Below are 18,594 nucleotides of genomic sequence, written 5' to 3' on the forward strand. Positions count from 1 at the left end.
TCCTCACGTGCCTTAACCCCACGTTCACGTTTGCCTTGCTAGCGCTTTACCTGCACCCGTCTCGGGTGGCAGGGCTGGGCCCCGTGGGGCAGACCGGCCGTGGGACACGGCCTGCGGGGACGTGGCAGCAGCAGGGGCCGAGCGGGGCTCGCTGGTGCCGGCACACGGCCGTTGCCTCCGTTGCAGAAGGGGGTTTGCGCAGCTCCCTGGGGAGGGCTGGGGCAGGGGCTGGGCTGGGGCCGGCCAGGCAGGGAAGGGCTGCCTGGCTGCAGGCAGGAGAGGCGGGGGTGTGCGAGGGGGCAGGGGGCTGCGGGGGTGCTCTGCAGCTCCCTCAGCCAGTGATCCCAGCGCGGGTTTGGACCCGATGGCTCCGGGCAGCCCAGGGTGGCCGTGCACCACAGGCAGCCGCCGGTACCCAGTTGCCTCCTGCCAGGAGGGGACAGAGGGGACCACCCGGGGCAGGTAAGGGTGCTCCCCGTGTCACGGCACCCTGTGCAGCAGCCTTGTCCCCCATCCCGGCCGCAGGATGCGTGCGTGCCAGGGCTGCACATTTGCAGCAATAGCTGTAGCCAGCGAGCGCTGGCGGCAGCGGGACGGCGCTGGGGACGCCCCAGGTAGGTAAAGCTGGCTCAGCCCGGCCGCTCACGGCTCTGGCTGGCTTGGGAGCCGGGCTGGGCTCGGCCTCGTGGCCCTGCCGAGCTCCTCCTGCGCAGCCGGCTTGTCCGGGCGCCCTTCCTCTCGCCGCACTCTGCCTCTCCAACATTTGGCTTCTCCAAAGGCTTCCCAGCTGGGACAGCACGGAGCTGCAAGCTCTGCTCTTGCCTGGGTGTCCCTGCGCCTCCCTGCGTCCTACGGCAGACGGGGTGCAGGGAGCTGTAACCCCCTGCTCCCCCAGAGCGGGACGGTGTGGGGCCGGGTGATCTCGGGGTGCTCCCACGCATGGGAATGGCTCGAGCGCAGCCTGGGGGTCTGGAGCAGCTTCTCCAGCCCTGGCCCTCCTTGGCAGGTCCAGCTTTAGGCCTGCTGGAACGCGAGGTCGGAGAACATGCTGCATGCAGCAGCCCTTGCCGGTCATTTCTTACACCCACCACTGCTTTAACTGAGAGAAGCGGAGGGGCGGGGGACAGCTCGGCCCAAGGGCTCTGCGGGGCAGAGCAGCTCCAGCTCAACCCCTTCCCAAATGCTGCCGGACCCCGGCGGGTGGAGGGGACAGGGCTGGCGGCTCCAGGCTTGCCAACAGCCCCGCTCGGGCTTGGGCTCAGCCTGGAAGCACGCCCAGCACAGCCTTTGCAGTGAGCGGAGCCGCCTGGACTCTGCAGCAGAAGCTTTTTGAGGTCTCACCAGGTCGCCGCTCGCTGTGCCAGTGCCCCGTCCTCACAGGCCCCGCTGCCGCCATCCCTCCTGCTAAACTCTGCCTCCCTCTTTCTCTGCAGAAACCCCTTTGCCAACGTCCAACTGAAGCCAACGGTGACGAACGACCGCTCCGCTCCGTTCATCAGCTGATCCGGGAGCGCTGGTGCCCGCCGTGCCGCGCGGCACTCGCCGCCTTCTCCTCGCCGCTGCATGTCTGGTTTTCCAGGACTTCATTTTTAGGCGGAGTTTATTTAATCCTGCTGCTTTGAAAGCCAAAGGCTAAAGCTAGTGCCCTAGTTCTCTCTTCTCTAGACCCAGCTTATTCCTCTTGGCAGAGGCTTGAACCGCTGCCACGTAGCCTGGCCTTTGCCTGCGCAGAACTAGCGCGATGGCAGCCCCCACCACGGTCCCAGCATGTCCCGTAGCCGGGTTTGCTTCTAGGCTTAGCAGCAGCTCGCTGTGCTTGGGAGAACGGCCTCAACTGGAAAGCAGCTCTCCAGGGACAAGCTGCGCCTTGGGCTCGCACAGAGGAGCGGCAGTGGCAGAGGGGAGACGCTCCCCCCTGCCCGGCCAGGAGGGACCCCTGGGACAGGCAGGGCAGCCCGAATCCCCTGTGCAAGCCAAGGGGTGGTGGGAGCTGTAGGCAGCTCCCAGGCTCCTGCGGGACCCCGGCCGCCCACCCCATGCCTGCCCCGGGCTGGGAGGCGGCGGGACGCCGGCGGTGGGGTGCCAGCACTGCAGCCCCCGCGGGGACGGGGATGGGGACGGCTTCGGTCCCAGAGCTCCTGCAGCCCCGGGTCTCTGTATATAGTAGGGTATTACGGTACTGCTGTAAAATAGAAGCTAGAAAAAAAACCTCTTTTGGAGGTGAGGGCTCTGTTTAAGCGTGCCTTGGGGTGCCCAGGGCCGCGGGGTGCCCAGCGGTTGAATGGGTGCTCCCCTCAAACAGGCCTTCCCATCCAGACCTCTTGCTTGGCTGTTTGCTCTTCCTCTATTACTAGGGCTGCATGAAAGAGAGAGAGAGAGATAAATATATATATATACACATATACACACTTGTAAGCTTATTGCTGGGGTGTGCACCCCTGAGGGAACTGGTGCCGGGGCCGTTCCCGCAGCTGCCGCCGCACCCCAAGCCGAGCTGGCGTGGGGGGGGTCGCATCCCTGCTACGGGAACAGGGAGAAGAGGTTTTCCAGGCAGGAACTGTGTCTCCCGTGGGCGAGGGGTGTGTGCCGGGCAGCGCGGCGGGACAGCGCCCTCAGAGGTCCTGCCTTTTCCATTGTATTGGTCATTTTGCACCGTCTACTCGCTAGGGCACCGCGGCCCCTTCAGCGGGTGCCTTGCTGAGCCCAGGGAGCCCCGGGTGGCTGCTGTGGGTTTCCAGGAGGCAGGGCTCTTTCCCAGTCAGACGCGATGGCTCATGGCTGCCATATCCCCTCCGATGGCTTTTGCAGCTCCGCCGGAGGAAAGCGACTTCTCCTGCGACCGCCCGGGCTCTGGCTGTGCACAAGGGCTGGGTTCGCTGGTCGACGTGCGGCTTCGTCCTCTCGCGGGTCTGGAGCAGATGGATGGGGGGGCCAGATGGGGCAGGGGCGAGGGGAAGGGCTCCTCTGGGGCACGGGGCGGCAGGTGGGAGAGGGCTGGGGGCTCACAGCCTGGCGCGGGGGTAGGCCTGGAGTCCCCTCGGCCACCGGACCGGTGTTGTCCTCTTCCAGCCCCGTGCCAGGGGCTGCCGCCCCCCCAGGACCCCCAGGCAGCCACCCCGGGCTCCAGCCAGCCCCCGGGGCTTCGCTGCGCCTCCTGGCTTGGTGGCACCTGCAAGATGTAACCTGAAATAATTTTTTATGAGAAAAAGTAATTTATGAGCAATAAAACCTCCCACCCCCCACACCCCTCCCACCCGCAGTGTTTTCCTTGGCCAGAGGCATCCGCCTGGCCCCGGAGCATCGCTGGGCTCCATCCCGAGCAGTCCCGGTCCCAGCCCCGGGCTGATGCGCAGCGCGGCGAGAGCTGGCAGCTGCCTGCAGTGATTGCGGGCAATGATCTGGGCAGCAAACGGCTTAAGATATTTTAAAAACTTTATTATTGGCCCGATGATATTTGACACACATGCTGGGAGCTGTATGGAAATCAGCACTGATAAAAAATACAGCAATTATGACCCGTATTGATAAAATAGACAATGTAATAATAGCCTTTCTATTAAAAAAAATATCCAAGACACAGCTCTGTCCTCATGCTGCCCTCCAGAGGCAGGGACCTGCGGCGCCATAGACCAAACCCGGGCTGCTGGGGGGGTCCGGGGGAGACGGGGGGGCGTCAGGACGAGCATCCCACCGCCCTGGGTGCGAGGGGGAGCGGGGGCCTGGGGAGGGGGTCAAGCAAACACCACCCCCCCCGCAATGCCGAGCAGGCTCCCCGCAATGCAGCCAGGGCAGTGGAGGGGTGTTGGGGGGGTTGCAGCAGGGTGGGTGCTGCGGGAAGGGCACCCCAGGCACCCCCCGGGTGCATCCCGCTCCTGCATGGCTGCAGCCCACCACCACAGACGGTGCCGGCCCTGCGCCACTGGCCCGCAGCTGCAAAGCATTCAGCAAAGAGCTTGCAAGAGCAGCGCTGGGGCTGGGGGGTGTGGGGGGGGTTACAGACCAGGCTGGAGCTTAAATAAAACACTTAAATAAAGCAGTAATTGCCACCAGTGACTTGCCAGTGGCTGCTGCAGGAGCAGCTCCAGCAGCGGGGGGACAGGGCAGGCACGGCCGCCCTAGATTTTGGGGCTGAAGCTGGGGACACCCTGGGACCCTGGCTGTCCCCTGGGGGGGCACAGCCCCCTCGTCCCCTACAACAGCCTCCTGACCGCCAAGAGGGCCCCAGCTGGGGACGCAGCTCCGGGCTGGGCTGGGCATGAGGGTGGGTGAGGCCTGTGCCTGGCACCAGGCTGGACCCGCAGCATTGCCGCGGTGCCGGCGCTGTGCCGAGCCGGGGACGGGCTCATCCTGCGGCACCGTGCCCCAGCGTGGAGCAGACCCCCCCGGCAGCAGCGCCGTCCCACATGGGTAGGTGGGCATGTGGGTGTCGTGTCTGTGCACGAGCACGTGTGCCCTCGCCCCACGGGCACGGGGCGGCAGGAGCCAGCGGGGCGGCAGGACGTGGGGCTGGGGGCGAGGGGGGGCTGGGGGCGAGGGGGGGCTGGGGGGGCATTTCTCACCTCAGGGTTTGGTCTATAGACCCCAAAGGAACCAGCCCTGATTTCAAGGTTTCGCTCAGCTCCGCTTACTTCCTTTTCCTTCTCGAAGCTGGAATTGCACAATTATCCTAAGCCTCAAATGAATTAAAAACAAACAAACAAACAAACAAACAAAACCAGAACGAAGAACTCTAAGTGCCCCCCCGCCCCCCCCGCCTCGTTACGTCTCTTTGGCAGCATTAACTTAAAATCGCATCAATGTGGGTTCAGTCGACAGCAAGTTTTGTTTTAGGGTGGGTTTTGTTTTGTTTTGTTTTTTACCCTTTTCTTTAAATACAAAAATAGTCGGGTCGGCAGGTCCCGGGAGGCTGCCCTGGGCGGGAGCAGCCGGGACCCCCCCCACCAGCCCTCCCCATGCCACTCCCCGCCGCAGCGGGGCAGGGGTCCCGCCAGCCCTCAGGGTCCCTCGCCAGGCCGGGACTGCTCCCCAAAAAAGCAAGGGAGGGAAGCTCCCCGGCCCCCACAAAGCCGAGCTGCCCACCCCAGGCGCAGGGGGCAGGAGAGCCGGCGGCAGCCCTGGCATGGGGAGTGGGTGCGCTCGGGGCAACCCCAATCAGCAGCAGCAGCCGGCGGCCCCTCGGCCGGGAACGCCGTGGGGCGGCACAGGGGCACAGGGGTGCGGGGACAAACACCGCCTCGGGGAGCACACGTGGGCAAGAAGCCAAGGGGGGGACTTCACTGGGGGGGACACTCTGCAAATGTTAGCAAGGTCAGGGCACTACCCTTTAAATGCTATAATTTGTATATATATATATATGTCTATATATATATATGTGTCTATTTATACACGCACACGCACAGCCACCCGCACACACACACGCACGCACAGCCGTCACCCACCGCCTGGCCCCGGGCCGCGCTGGCTCGCAGCAGCAAATGAGCTCCTTCCGATAAAATCTGCCTAAAAAATCCAGAGTGCGGTCTCGGACCCCATGGCCGGACCCCACTCCCGGCCCTGCTGTCCTCCGCTGCCCCACGCTGGTGCCGGTGCCGGGGCGATGCCCGGCTGGCGTCCCGGCTGGCTCACTCCCGGTCGCCGTCTTCGCTGCTGCCTGCAACGAGCGGAGAGGTGGCATGAGCGGGTCCCGGTGCTCCCGCGGGACACCCGGCCCTTCGGAGGGGGTGACCGTCCCCGCGGGGCACCAGGGCAGGGTGTCCTGCACACCCCAGCTCCCACTGCGGCTGGCACCGGGGGATGGCAGCTACCTGCAGGTGGCGGGGGGTCCCAGCTACCTGCAGAGCTGCGTGCGGGGGACTCACCTCCTATGGAGTCCATGTCCGAGTCGGAGACGTGGGTGATGGAGAACCGGGACACTGGGGCGGGTGAGACGGTGAACCGGGAGAACTGGATGGGCAACACCTGCTTCTGCACCGGCACCAGTGCAGGCAGCGCAGGCAGTGTGGGCACGGCCGGGTCAGGCTCCACCGCCGTCCCTGTCAGCGAGGTCATGAGGGACGGCTTCACCGGCATGAGTGGAAAGTCATCGTCCCACTCGAAGCCACCGCCTGCAACACGGAGCGAGGGGGCTGAGCCCATGGCGGGGGTCACCCCAGCCTGCCCCGCCGCGGCCCCCGCCGCCCCCCGGCCTCTTACTCTCTTCCGAGGCGTTGCCGTCCGAGGAGTCGTCCGAGGCGCCGAGCCTGTCCGCCGGGCTGGGGGGGCTGCCGCCGGCGGGGGGTTGCCCCGAAGGCTGGGGGGGTTCTGGGAAGCTCTGCTCAGCCAGCTCCCGCGTGGGGCTTTCCTGCACGAGGGGAGACAGGCGGGAAGGGACCCTCGCTGGAGGCACGCCTGGGGACGGCTCCTGCCACGGTCCCCAGCATCCGAAAACACCGCGGGGCCATGCCCAGCGCCCGGCTCTGCCCGCCCCATGGCCTCCCACCTGGTCAAAGAGGTAGATGGTAACATCGTCGTAGAAGGAGACGGCCTTCTTCTTGCGCTCCAGGTCCTCGCAGAAGGCCTCGGAGAGCAGGCTGGGCATCTTGAGGAGGCTGCGCAGGTTCCTGCCGCTCTGGCTCTCGGCCACCACGATGGGCACGGCCGCCGGCTCCTCCTCGCTCTCCTCGCTCTGCTCCTGGATGTTGTAGCAGCGCAGTTCCTCGTCCGACTCGTCGCTGTCCTCCGTGTCCTCCTCCTCCTCCTCCGGCTCCTCGCGGCGCTCGGCCATGGCCGGCCGCAGCTCCGGGGCAGACGGGAGCGGAGAGAGGCCTGGGGGTGACTCGCCCCTCGGTAGCAGCGTGCTGGGACCCCCCGGCGCGTCGCCCACCCCGGTCCCCTCTGGGGGCAGCCCCGGTTCCCCAAGCCCTGGCGTGGGGGACACAGTCTCTTCCCCCCCGGCTGCAGCTCCCCCAAGTCCAGAGACGCCCTCGGGCACACGGATCGCTCCAACAGATGCCGGCTCCCCGGGGCTTGCCGGCACCGGGGTCAAGAAGAAAGTCTTGGGCGGCACAGAGCCCGGGGGACAGGCTTCTCCGTCAGGGTGCAGAAAGCTGCCCGGCACCGGCCCCGTGCCGGCGGGTTGCCAATTGGTGCCAGACCCCTGCCACGTGGGGCCGGCCGGGGCACTCCCGGCCTCTGCCCCCCTCCAGTCCCCCGCCGGAACGTCCGCTGCCACCGCAGCACCGGGCACTGCCGGGGGGCTGCCAGGTGCTCCCGGGGGGTGCAGCGCGTCCTCTGCCGGCACGGGGGCTCGCCCCAGGTCCTGCGCGGGGGGCCGGGGACCCTCCTCTGCCTCTGGGGTCCGGGACCCGTCACTGTCCTCCTCGTCTTTGGGGCCACGCTCGGCCTCGGCGTCGTAGTCGGAGAAGTAGGCAGAGTCGCGGTAGGGGTTCTTCTCGGCGAGGCTGTGCAGCTCGGCCCCGAGGGAGGTGGAGAGCCGTGTTTCAGGGGCTGGACCCTCACCCTCGCTCCCCGGCAGCCCCGGGGGCGGCTTCCCCAGCTGGCCGAAGGCCTCCGGCTCTCGGGGCTCATGGGGCTCTCTGAGGACGAACTCGGGGGACTCGTTGTTCTCGGTGTCGTAGCCGCTGTCAAGGGCCTTGGGCTGGCCGGCGGGCGCGAAGGCGGTGGGGCTGAAGACCTCGCAGGAGCTGGCTGTGGAGGGGATGTCCAGCGACTCCAGGGAGTCCGGCGTCCCCACCTGCTTCTGCAGGGACTTGAACGCCGGGGCCGCCTCCACCCGCTCCATGTAGTCCCCGGAGAAGTCGGTGAAGACGCCCGAGGTCAGCTCCGCCGTGTCCTCGTCACTCCCCTCATCCACACTGGGGAAGCTGGCACTGGAGAAGGTCTTGTCCGGTGTCCGGTCTGTGTCACCGGCGGCACACGCGCCGCTTTCAGCGGCAGCCTCCCCGGGCACCGGCGCGGGCGCCTCGGAGGCCTCTGGCGTGGGCTGGGTGCTGACTACGCCAGGCTCCGCGGGGGGGCCGGGGTTCAGGGCGGCGGTGCCGGCCATGGGGGCGGCCTCCCCCGGCCCCGGTGCAGCCGCGGTGCGGGGCAGCGGGCTGCAGGCAGGGCTGCTCCCCTCCGCGCTCTCATCCGGGCGGGCATCGTGCTGGGCCCCCGCTCCGGCTGGCGGGGCCGTGCCGGGGCCCCACGACGTGCTGGGGCTGCCAGCCAGCGCTGCTGCCTGCGAGCAGCCGGAGGTTGATGAGTCACGGCTGTGCCAGGCCTGGCGCCGCGGGGAGGGTGAGCGGCACGGGGAGGAGGAGCCGCCGGCCGTGCCGGGGGGCTGATCCTGCCGCGGGCGGCGGAAGTCGCGGCCCGGTGGAGACCCCCCGAGCTGGGGCTGGCCGCGCGGCACGGTGCCCAGCGGCTTGGCCATCAGCCCCCGGAAGGTGATCATGCGGCGGTAGCACCAGCTGTCGCCGGCCGGGGGCTCGCGGGACGCCGGGCTGCCGCTGCCGATGTTGTTGTTGGAGGAGCTGTTGGAGGCCCAGGGATGCCGCTGAGCCGGAGGGCTCATGCCCTGTGGGCGGGGGGCTCCGGGGGGGCTGTCCTCGCCCAGCTCCAGCGCCACGCAGTCCGGACGGGCCCCGCTCTGCCCTGGCAGCCACCCGCCCGGCGGGGCTGCCCGCGGCTCCCCGTACCCCCGGGGGCTGTAGGCGCAGTTCACCGACGGGGAGACGCCCAGCGGGTCGGCGAAGATGCTGGGCTGGAAGCCGGGGACGGGCCAGTCCTGGCTGCCCGGCTGGGCGGGCTCCTCCTGCAGCAGGTACCCCTCGGCCCCGTGGCTGGGGGACGGCTCGTAGCCCCGTGGCTCCTGCCCCGGGCAGGGGTAGGGGTAGTACTCGGCGCACTCCCAGGAGCCCTCGCCCGCCGGCGCGTGGCCCAGCAGCGGCTCCATGCTGAGGGAGACGGTGGGGCTGCTGTCAGAGTCGTAGGCGCTGCCGCGGGCACCCTGGGCTCTCCAGCAGGACGGGGGGTGCGGAGACCCCCGCTCGCCCGCGGGGCTGTAGGCGCACATGGCGTAGTCCAGCTCGGCGCCGCCCTCCCCGGGCCCCTCGATGCGGATGTAGTACTCGCTGCCGAGCGAGGGGCTGTGGGCGCCCAGGATGGGCACCACGCCGGGCGCCGGCAGGCCGGGGCAGCCCGGCGGTTTGCACTCGTAGCAGGAGGGCGAGACCCCCAGGCTCAGGCGCGCCGCGGTCGTGGCCGGGTAGTAGAGGTCGTGGTAGCGGGCGGCGCTGCTGGGGCTCAGGGACCCCAGGGGCGCCTGGAAGTGCTCGGTCTTGGTGTGCTCCCACTTGTACTCGAAATTGAGGCCGTGGCTGGTCTCCATGACGGTGAGGATGTCATCCCCGTCCGAGGGGAAGCCGTCGGCCGAGAACTGCTCCAGCAGCGGGAAGGAGGAGAGCTCGGCACCGTGGTGGCTGGCGCTGGCGCTGCCGTTGGGCTTCATGGAGTTCCAGCGCTTCTCGAACTCCTCCTCCGCCTCCGTCGCCCCTTTGGCGCAGAGGTAGGAGAGCAGGAGGTGCACCTCCTCCGCCGTCGGGCGCTGCTCCGGCTGCAGCCAGCAGAACTGCATCACCTCGTACCTGCCGCGGCGAGGGGCGGGAGTCAGCCCCGGCCCCCCGCCCGCCTGGGGACGGGGAGAGGGAGGGGGCAGGATGCGGCCGCAGCCTGGCCCGGGTCCTCACCAGCGCTCCGACAGCGACAGCTTCAGCTGGGGCTTGGGCAGCTTGAGCTGCTGCTCCTTGATGGCGTAGGCGAGCACTTGCCGGTCGGAGTAGCGGTCGTAGGGCTGGCTGCCCAGCTCAAACAGCTCCCAAATGGTGACGCCCAGCGACCTGCAGGCAGGGTGGGATGCTGGGGGCACAGGGAGACCCCCACCCTGCTACCGGCCGGCATACCGCTGATGCTGCCCTCATGCCAGACACCTCCCTCTGCACCCCCCAGCCGCCAGCCCGTGCCGTGCCCAGCTGCAGCCCCCCGTCCCCCCCAGACCCCGCTCACCAGACGTTGCTGGACTTGGTCTGGTCCACGATGAGCAGGTTGCCGTGCACTTCGTCGATGAGCTCGGGTGCGATCCAGCGCAGCGGCACCCACAGCTGGTCGGCCGTCACGAAGTAGTCATCCTGCCAAGTATGCAGGGTCAGTACGAGAAGAGAACGTCAAACCTACGCGTAAGGGACTGGACACACCGCAGCAAGAGCTGTCCCCGGCCCCGCCGCCCCTTGCCCTCCCCAGCCACCCCATCGCTGCACCCCAGGTCCCCGATACCCCCCGGCTTGTGCTCTGCTCCCTCCGCCCAAGCCTCCAGCCCCCTCTGCCTGCTCCCCCCGTCTCCCCATCCGGGCCCCCCTCCAGCCCCACAGCCTCCTCCCGCCACCCCTCTCCACTCCTTGGCTGCAATCTCAGCCCTGCCAGGAGCCGCAGGCAGCCGAGAGCAGGCAGGACAGACGGACAGCCCCCGGGCCAGTGCGCTGGCCGCTGCCTGCAGGGACCTGGCCCTGGCAGAGCGGCACGTCCAGGCCAGCCCAGGCAGTCACAGGGAGCCCCGGCTGCATTGCCCTCTGCTGGGCAGGGGGCCAGGGCGCTCGGGGGGAGCAAACCCCCCTTTGTGCTCAGGGGGAGCTGCCGGCTGGAGGGGACAAGAGTCCCGGGGCAGAGAGTCCCTCGCAGGGCGGTCTGCGGGACAGCACCCCCCCACTGCTCCCACAAAGCCCAGGGGCCAGGGGCTGCCCCGGCCCCGCTGAGGAGGGGAGATGTGTGCGTTGAGTGGGGGGGTGCGGGGCTCGGTGCAGTGTGTGTCCGAGTGTGTGTGTACGTGTGCATGCCGGGGGGTCCCGGCGCGCAGCCCCCAGCCCCTTCCTCCCCCAAACCTGCCTTACTTTGTACTTGCAGTGCGAGAGCCCGTAGTCTCCGATCTTGACGGTCAGGTCGGCGGTGAGCAGGCAGTTCCGCAGGGCCAGGTCGCTGCCAAGCAAACCCCGGTGCTGTCACCGCTGCCACGGGGGCAGGGGGGCACCCACCGCCCCGGGGCCGAGGGTCTGTGCTCGGGGACCCCCCGTGGCCGGTGGGCTGGCGGTGGGAGCAGCACGGCTGGTGCAGCGGTGGGGCCAGCAGTCTCTCTGCCAAACACTGGGTGTGCCGATAACCAGCCACCAAATGCACAGCAGGAATGCCTGCGCGGCTCCAGCTGCGCCTCCGTCCGTCCATCCATCCGCCACGCACTGAGCCAAGCAGAAAGCGGCTGTCCCCGGGCAACGTGAGCCGGGGCCGGGCTCCCGGGCGGCTGCTCCAGCCCTGGAGGGGTCGTGGAGATGGGGCACGTGCGAGACCCCCGGTGTGGCAGGGCCCACCGAGGCCGGGATGCCCGTAGGAAAGTCCCTCTCCAGCACAGCTGGGTCCCCCTGACCACAGCACTGGGCACCCTCGTGGGGACCCACCCGCAGAGTCTGGCACGGGTGGGGAAGGTCCGGTGGCCCCCGATGGCAGTGCGCCCCCTCCTCAACAAAATCACTGATGCTGGAGTCTCCATCTGCAACTCACTCAGCACCAGGATATTGTTGGGCAGGAGGAGCAGCGGTGGGGCGGGAACGCCGACGTCCTGGGGACCCCACGCATCCGGACCCTCCAATTCCTCCCCAGCCCCCCGCCAGGCCAGCCTACCTGTGGATGTAGTTGTTCCTGTGCAGGTGCAGGACGCCGCAGGCCACCTCGCACGCCATCCTCTGCAGGGTCAGCGGGTCCGGGGTCATGGCCTCGGCCCCCCGGCAGCTCCGCAGGTACCCCTTCAGGTCACCCTGCAGGGCAGTGCTGCTGTCACCCTCCCTGGTGCTCGGCTCCCTGGGGACTCAGCCGTGCCCAGCAGGGCAGAGCACTGCCATGCACCCTGCCCTGCCCTGCCTGCAGCCCTGCCTGCAGCCCTGCCTGCAGCCCTGCAATCCCCTCCGCGGTACCGCACCGCCAAAGCTTGCGCCCCGGCCCCACGCGGCACCTCAGGGAGTGGGACGGGACGCACGGGACTCACCAGCGGGCAGAACTCCATCACCAGCAGGTACGGGGTGACCTCGGCGCACTGGGCCAGGCACTGCAGCAGGTTGGTGTGCTGGAGGGCCCTGTGCGGGGCAGAGCAACGGGGGCACGTCAGCACCGCACTGGCCGGGGCAGGGGGACGGCGGCAGCCCCTGGGGAACCATCTCCCTGCCTCCTCTGCTGCTGCGCTGGGGGCCAGCGCGGGGGCTGCCGGGAGCGCCGGGAGCGGGTACCAGCACGTCCCAGCACCCCGGGATGCGCCACAACAGGACATTTGTTCAGCTCTGCCAGGACAGGGAGCAGCTCCGTGCCCCCCCGCCACTTGGCTCCGCTGCGCCCATGACCTCACCGCAGCCTGCTGCCCCCGCGCCACGGCCAGCAGCTCCCAGCGCAGCCCTCGCCCTGCTGCAATGAGCCCCAGGCAGACAGGCGATGGGGCCGGGACAGAGCTGTGCAGCCCGCAGAGCTCAGCCGGACACCTCCGCGGGGCAGCCACAGCTCTGCTCAGCAGCCAGACGTGACACAGAGGGGACCAGGCACCATCCAGCAGCATCCCCGCTCCCGGCTGTGCCCGCTGCAGCAGCAGCACCGCGGAGTGACCCCAGATGTACCTGTAGGGCTGCGCTTCCTCCAGGAACTGCATCTGGTCCTGCACGCTGGCGCTCGCCTTCAGCTCCTTCACCACCACCTGGGTGCTGCTGATGCCCGAGTTCACCTCCCCCAGGAACACCTGGGGCGAGGGACAGGCTCCGTTCTCACCGTGCGCCCCGTCCTCACCCCAAACCCCGTCTTGCACAGCCCGGGCCCTGCAGCCACCGGGGTGTCCCCGGGGGACCCTCCCCTGGCGCTCACCTTGCCGAACCAGCCGTGCCCGATCTCCTTCAGGTAGAGCAGGCTCTGCCGCCCCAGGTCCGCCGACTTGAGGAGCTGCACTGTAACAGAGCACATCCAGCTGCCCGCGCGCCCTCCTGCCCGCCCGCCCGCCCGCCCAGCCTGCCTGCGTTACCCGCCGGTGCCGGCCGAGCCCTGGCGTCCCCACCGTGCCACCCGGTGCCAGGCCCTGCACTGCCCCGGGGTGCTCCGGAGCAGCCCCCACAGCCGCCATCCCCAGGCACCCTGCAGCCAGGGCATCCTCCTGTCCAGGCATCCTCCCACAGCCGTGCCGGCCAGGGGACACGGGGTACCGGTGTCCCCAAATCGGGTGGCAGTGGCGAGCTGGCTCCCCGCCCCTTCTCTTCCTCAGGGAGCAGGGAGAGCGAAGCCGAGCCCAGCAGGAGCTCTGGCATTTAGCCCCTTCCCAGCCGCCCCCCGGCGCAGGTCCTGCCCCTCGGGCACCCATGCCAAGGGCGGGCAGCAATGGGGCCATTGTTGGGCTGCGCCGTGCCGCCTCGCACCGCGCCGGCCCTGCCACAGTGCTGCCATTCTCCGGGCTGCGGAGCGACGCTGGGCGGGAGGGGGCCGCGGCCGGGCACCCCCCACATTCCTCTCCCACTCGCGGGCTTGTTTATGCGGGACCGGGGCTCGCGGGTGTCACAGTTTGGGGAACCCGTGTCCCCTCCCACCCCGGCAGGGTGCACGCTGCTGCCCCGGGCTGGTGCCATGCACGGGGCTGGGGACAGGCCATCGGGGACCCTTGCACAGGGGACAGCGGCAGCGCTCCCCAGGGACCTCGGCTGCCTGTCCCCTGCCCAGGAGCTGCTCCTGCCAGAGCCGGGGCCCCGCTGGAGCCCTCCCTCCTTAGCAGGGGAGCCCCACCATCCCCACCTCACGCCGCCGCCCCCTCCCCGCGGCCCGGTGATGCGGGACCCCCAACCGCGGCGCACAGGGGTCCTGCAGGGACCCGCCGCCTGCCCCCGCCCCGGCTTACCTGAGCGCCCCGGCTGCTTGGCCATGGGCAGGGAGACCTTGGTGAGGGGCAGGACGTAGACCTCGGGGCCATGCTGGGGGGCGGGCGAGCCCTGGGCCGAGAGCTCCGTCACGTAGTCGTCCCCCTCGGCGTTCTCAAACTCCTGGGCCGGGGGGTGCGCGGGGGGGCACACACCGAGCAGACACAACTGACCCTGTGGGTTCCCCGCTGCCGGCAGCCTGCCCCGCACCCCCCTCCGCCCGCCACCCCGACGGGCTCACCCGCACCCCGCGCATCGCACACCCGCGGGCACGGGGACCCCGAAATCACACCCTCCTGGCGCACAGCCCTGCCTGCACCCCGGCGGCAGACCCCCCATGGGGGGGCCCCACGGCAGGCATTCCCCACTGCCCTGGCACCCCGACCCATTACCTGGCTGCGCCGCCCGGCCAGCCCCCGGCTCCCGAAAGCCGCCTGGGCGAGCAGGTAGGCGATGGTGAGCATCTTGCCCTGCCCCGGCCCAGCCCTGCCTCATGGTGCTGCCAACCCCGCCGGCAGCGCTGCCCCGCGGCGTGCCATGCACCGCGACCCACCGGACCCGGGCAGCGGCCAGCCCCGGCCGTGCGCCCCTATATAGCCATCGCGGGGGCACGAGGGGGCTCATTGTTCCCCTCCGGCACAGCGAGGTGCTCCGGACGGTGTGGGACGGTTATACAACGGCCCGGAGTGTCCCCCCCCCGCCTGACCCCCTCCCGCCGCGGGCGCCACAAGCCTCCACAAAAATCCCAGCAATTAGGGAAAAAACGTTTCTCGGCACATTCTGTGCCTGTGAGGTCAGGGTGCCTCCCACCCCCGGGGGCGTGCGGGTGGGACCGCCGCGGCCCTTAACCATGCCGTGGCCTGGCCCCGCACAGAGCCCGGAGCCCGGATGGGTCAGGATACGGCCCACAGAGATGCTGAGCCCTGCAGATCCAGGCTCTGCAGAGCTGGGAGCCCAGCTGGGTCAGGATACGACCCCCAGTGATGCTGAGCCCCACAGCGTCCAGGCTCTGCAGAGCAGGGAGCTTGGCTGGGTCAGGATACGACCCCCAGTGATGCTGAGCCCTTCAGCATCCAGGCTCTGTGCAGAATGGGGACCCTGGCTGGGTCGGGATAGGGCCTACAGCGATGCTGAGCCCTGGCAGCGCCCTGGCAGACAGGGGGGCTGAGCTCCCCCGAGCAATGCTATCCTGAGCCGGGGGTGGGACACATCCTGCACCGGCGCTGGGGCTGGCCCTGGCAGCAGCGGGGGATCCTGCACCCCCACCCTCCGGGCTCCTCCATCCTTCGCTGGGCTCCCGGGGAGAAGCCCCCCCAAGTCGCAGGGGACCTGGGGAGACCCCCGCCCACCCCGTGTCCCCAGCTCACCTTGAAGCCGATGTCCCCCTTCTTGCAGCACAGGCAGGCCAACATGAGGAAGATGAAGGTGAAGAGCCCCGAGAAGGAAACAGCCACGACGGCCAGCGAGGAGGACCAGGAGAGCTCGCTAAGGGGGGTGCCGTCTGCGGGGACAGGAGGGGCTCGGGCTCAGGGCAGGGGAGGGGGGGACCAGGGAGGGATGAGGCTGTGCCGGGGGTCCTGCCCGGGCGGGGGTCACGGGATGCGGGGGCACATCGGGGCTCACGGGGGCTTTGGTGGGGAGCACTCAGGGGGAGTGGGGGTCCCAGCACGCCTGTGCCCCCTTTGCTGGCTCGGCTCGCGGCCAGGATGGGTGGGGAGCCCAGGAGGGACCCCAGAGCCGCGGCAGGACCCTGCCGGCAGCCTGCACGGAGGGGGACGGGGACGCAGTCCCCACAAGTGCAGGGTGGCAATGACACCCCGTGGAGGGGGCCTGCACTAGCTCGGGGTCCCAGGCACCCCTGCCCAGCCGAGCCCTGGCCCCAGGGCTTCCCCTCCGGCGGGTACGGCAGCAGCAGCAGCCCCGAGGCCGGACGGATGCTGCGCCTGCGGGAGCCGGGAGGACGGGAAGCCGATCCCCAGCACCCGGGCAGAGCCGGCTCCTGCCCCGTCCCGTCCATGGAGCTCAGAGTTGCGATCCCCAGGGGAAGGGTCTGCCCGAGACCTGCCAGCGCTGCCAGGAGCCCCCGGCCCTGCTGACACCGACAGCTCTGCCTCTGCCCCGCGCCGTCCCGCCTGCAAGCACCGCTGGGCAACCTGCAGCCGCAGCTCCTGCCCCCAAACCCCGCACCGGCCCTGGACCCCATGGCACCGGGCACGGGGACGGAGATGCTGCTCTCCTGGCTGGGCACCGCACCCTCCAGGCACCCAAATTTGGCACCCACTGCCCTGCTCCAGCCCACGCCGTGGCTGCGCGTCCCCCCGGGGTGGCGGGGAGCACAGTGGCAGTGGTGGCGGCTGTGGCCCAGCTGCCAGTCCCTGCCAGGCCCCCGCCGCCGGCTGCAGCTGCCACATTACTATTCTGCCCAGAGCCTGCCCGAACAACCGGCGCGATTGTGGTGGGAGGAAGCCGGAAGGCCACGGTGCTGCCAGCAGAGCCGGCCTCGCCGGGGACCCGCACGCAGCCCCGCAGTGCCCAGCGCGGTGCCCTCCCCGTGGTTCATCCGGGCTGGGACGGGTGCCCCGCCCTAACCCACGGTCTCGCTCAGCCGTACCCCCCGGCCCAAGCCCCGTCCAGCGCCGCAGCCCTTCCCCAAGCCACCGAGCGCGGTGCCGAGCCCCTCGGGGATGCTCATGGTGCACACATGGCTCCCGCGCATGGACTACGGTGCATCGCCCCATCACCGGCCCCGCGCCCCAACCGCGCTGGGGCTCAACACGGTGCTGCCAGCTCCCGTGTGTCCTTGAGAAAGGCACCTGAAGGGCACAGAGGGTCTGGGGGGAGGTCCTGCCACCCCAGCGGGAGCCGGCAGCACACGGCTGCTCCAGGCACTGCCCAGCACCGCACGGCATGGGCACGGAGCGTGGCGGTGAGCGGATGCACCGGCCCCGTGTGCCTTGGCACAGCCCGGGCCATGCCAAACTCTTTGCCGGTGTTTGCGAAGGAGCTCAAGAGCCATCTTCTAAGGCTCGTGGATGCAAAGCCGAACCTGGGAGGAGCAGGGGGTGGCGTTCCCCCTCCTTTCAGCTGGTTTCCATGGTGAACACACTTTGTACCGCGAATGTCACCATTTTCCCTGGATAGTGGGACAGCAAGAGAGAAAATGACTCACTGAAAAGAGCCTTTTGAACGTCAACGGGGAGCAGAGCGCAGCGACAGAAGCCTTTCCAACAGGGACCGTCAGCTGAGCCGCCCCTCAGCCGCGGCTCGGGAACCGGAGCTTTGCAAACGAACCAGTCTCCAAACGAACGAGCATGTGAGGTTCAGCTGGTCCTGCCTCAGTTTCCCCACCTGCACAACCGGCTACCTGGGAGCCATGACCAGCCCAGACTGCGCAGGGTGCCACGCCGGGATAGGGGCACCACCACCACCACGACCCACCGCCACCGTCCGGCTGCCCGGGGCAAGCAAGCACTGCCCTTCCCCATAACCACAGCACAGGCGTTCCGTATGGCGATGGGGAATGTGGCATCATTTCAGAGGCCAAACACTCCCAAAACCACATCGAATGCACCTGCAGCAGCAGCTGCTGGAGCACCGAGGCACAAGGAGCATCAGGACACAGGGAGCACCGGGGCGCAAGGAGCAGAGCCAGCTGCATGCGGTGTGAAGGACCCCAGGGCTCTCAAGAGAAGCCGGGGGCCCCACCACATCCTGCACCCCATCATGAGGCTCTGCCCCCCGCTCTCCCAGGTTCGGCTTTGCATCCACGGGAGGAGCGGGGTCCCCTGGCACTGGCACCATGCCCTCCTCTGGCCTTGCCGTTTGGCACCAGCCCTGAGCCGCTCCCCGGCAGCCTGCTCGGACGTCCGCCGGCCGCGATGGCCTCAGGGTCAAGGCCGGGGTGTTCGGAGCCGGCCTGAGCCGAGCAGGGAGTGCAGGTGTGTGCACACAGCATGGTGGCAGTGCTGCTGGCATGGGGGGGGCAGCACCCCACGGCTGAGCCCTGCACACTGCACCGGCACAGGCACCAGGCTGGGGGAGGTATGGGGGGTCACCACCCCAGGAGGGCCGGCACCCCTCTGCAGCTCTGCCTGGCACCATCACAAACCCCCCCGCCCCAGCCACGGGGGTCCCATGGGACTCTTCCAGCTGCAGCTCTGCAGTGCTCCCCCCCAAACCACTTGTGCAGAGCTGCCCTCACCACAGGGGTCAGGCTGAGAACGGCCAGTTCGGTGCATCCTCCAGCCTGCTGCATCACGCAGGTAGCCCCCAGCACCCAGAGATAGCCCGGGCCAGCCCCCAGCACCCAGAGCCGGCCCCAGCAGCGGGGCCGGGATGCGCCGGCGGCTGCGTGCAAGCCAGGCAACACCGACCCCTTCACCCCGGCCAGCCCTGCGGGGAGGGGACAGGCGGGGGTTTGGTGGCAGCAGCGGGGCCACAGCTCCAGCCCCGGGCACCTGCCCGGGCCCCGAGCCCAGCCCCGCCAAACGGGAGCAGAACGGCAACGGAGAGAGACTGGGGATGCGGGGTGCAGCGGGGTGCAGCGGGGTGCAGCGGGGTGCAGCGGGGTGCAGCGGGGTGCAGCGGGGCACGCGTTGCCCTCCCACCCCATGGAGCTGCCGCCCTGCACCCCGCGGCT

General features: G+C 69.3%; 2 protein-coding genes across 7 annotated transcripts in view; one reads left to right on the plus strand and one right to left on the minus strand.

Annotated features, from left to right (window-relative positions):
* Window positions 1-2,852, plus strand: part of BAIAP2 (BAR/IMD domain containing adaptor protein 2) — a 48,959-nt gene extending 46,107 nt beyond the window's left edge. For 4 of the 6 annotated variants that reach the window (XM_075169363.1, XM_075169356.1, XM_075169360.1 and 1 more), the window contains one exon: window positions 1,434-2,852. In XM_075169363.1, the coding sequence (XP_075025464.1) occupies window positions 1,434-1,459 (26 nt within the window). In that variant the 3' untranslated portion in view covers window positions 1,460-2,852. The remainder of the gene's footprint in view (window positions 1-1,433) is intronic. The other 2 variants (XM_075169354.1, XM_075169361.1) reach the window with 1 other exon arrangement.
* Window positions 2,853-2,950: 98 nt separating this feature from the next.
* On the minus strand, window positions 2,951-15,435 carry AATK (apoptosis associated tyrosine kinase). The gene is made up of 13 exons (XM_075169353.1): window positions 15,323-15,435; window positions 13,937-14,078; window positions 12,922-13,001; window positions 12,681-12,799; window positions 12,065-12,152; window positions 11,704-11,837; window positions 10,923-11,007; window positions 10,045-10,166; window positions 9,729-9,878; window positions 6,479-9,626; window positions 6,193-6,340; window positions 5,859-6,104; window positions 2,951-5,650 (listed from the first exon to the last, which is right to left on the minus strand). Exons 1-13 carry the CDS (start codon window positions 15,365-15,367, stop codon window positions 5,622-5,624), a joined length of 4,536 nt encoding a protein of 1,511 aa, XP_075025454.1. The 5' UTR covers window positions 15,368-15,435; the 3' UTR covers window positions 2,951-5,621.
* Between the last annotated feature and the right edge of the window lie 3,159 nt (window positions 15,436-18,594).

This window comes from Calonectris borealis, chromosome 20, assembly GCF_964195595.1.
Source record: "Calonectris borealis chromosome 20, bCalBor7.hap1.2, whole genome shotgun sequence".
NCBI classification, from domain to species: Eukaryota; Metazoa; Chordata; class Aves; order Procellariiformes; family Procellariidae; genus Calonectris; species Calonectris borealis.

Coding starts and splice junctions, on each gene's coding strand:
- AATK (XM_075169353.1), bottom strand. CDS start 15,367: ATGTTGGCCTGCCTGTGCTGCAAGAAGGGGGACATCGGCTTCAAG. Junction 11,008..11,703: donor AGGAACAACTACATCCACAG/GTAGGCTGGCCT, acceptor TTTGCTTGGCAG/CGACCTGGCCCTGCGGAACT. Junction 6,105..6,192: donor CGGCAACGCCTCGGAAGAGA/GTAAGAGGCCGG, acceptor TCCGTGTTGCAG/GCGGTGGCTTCGAGTGGGAC.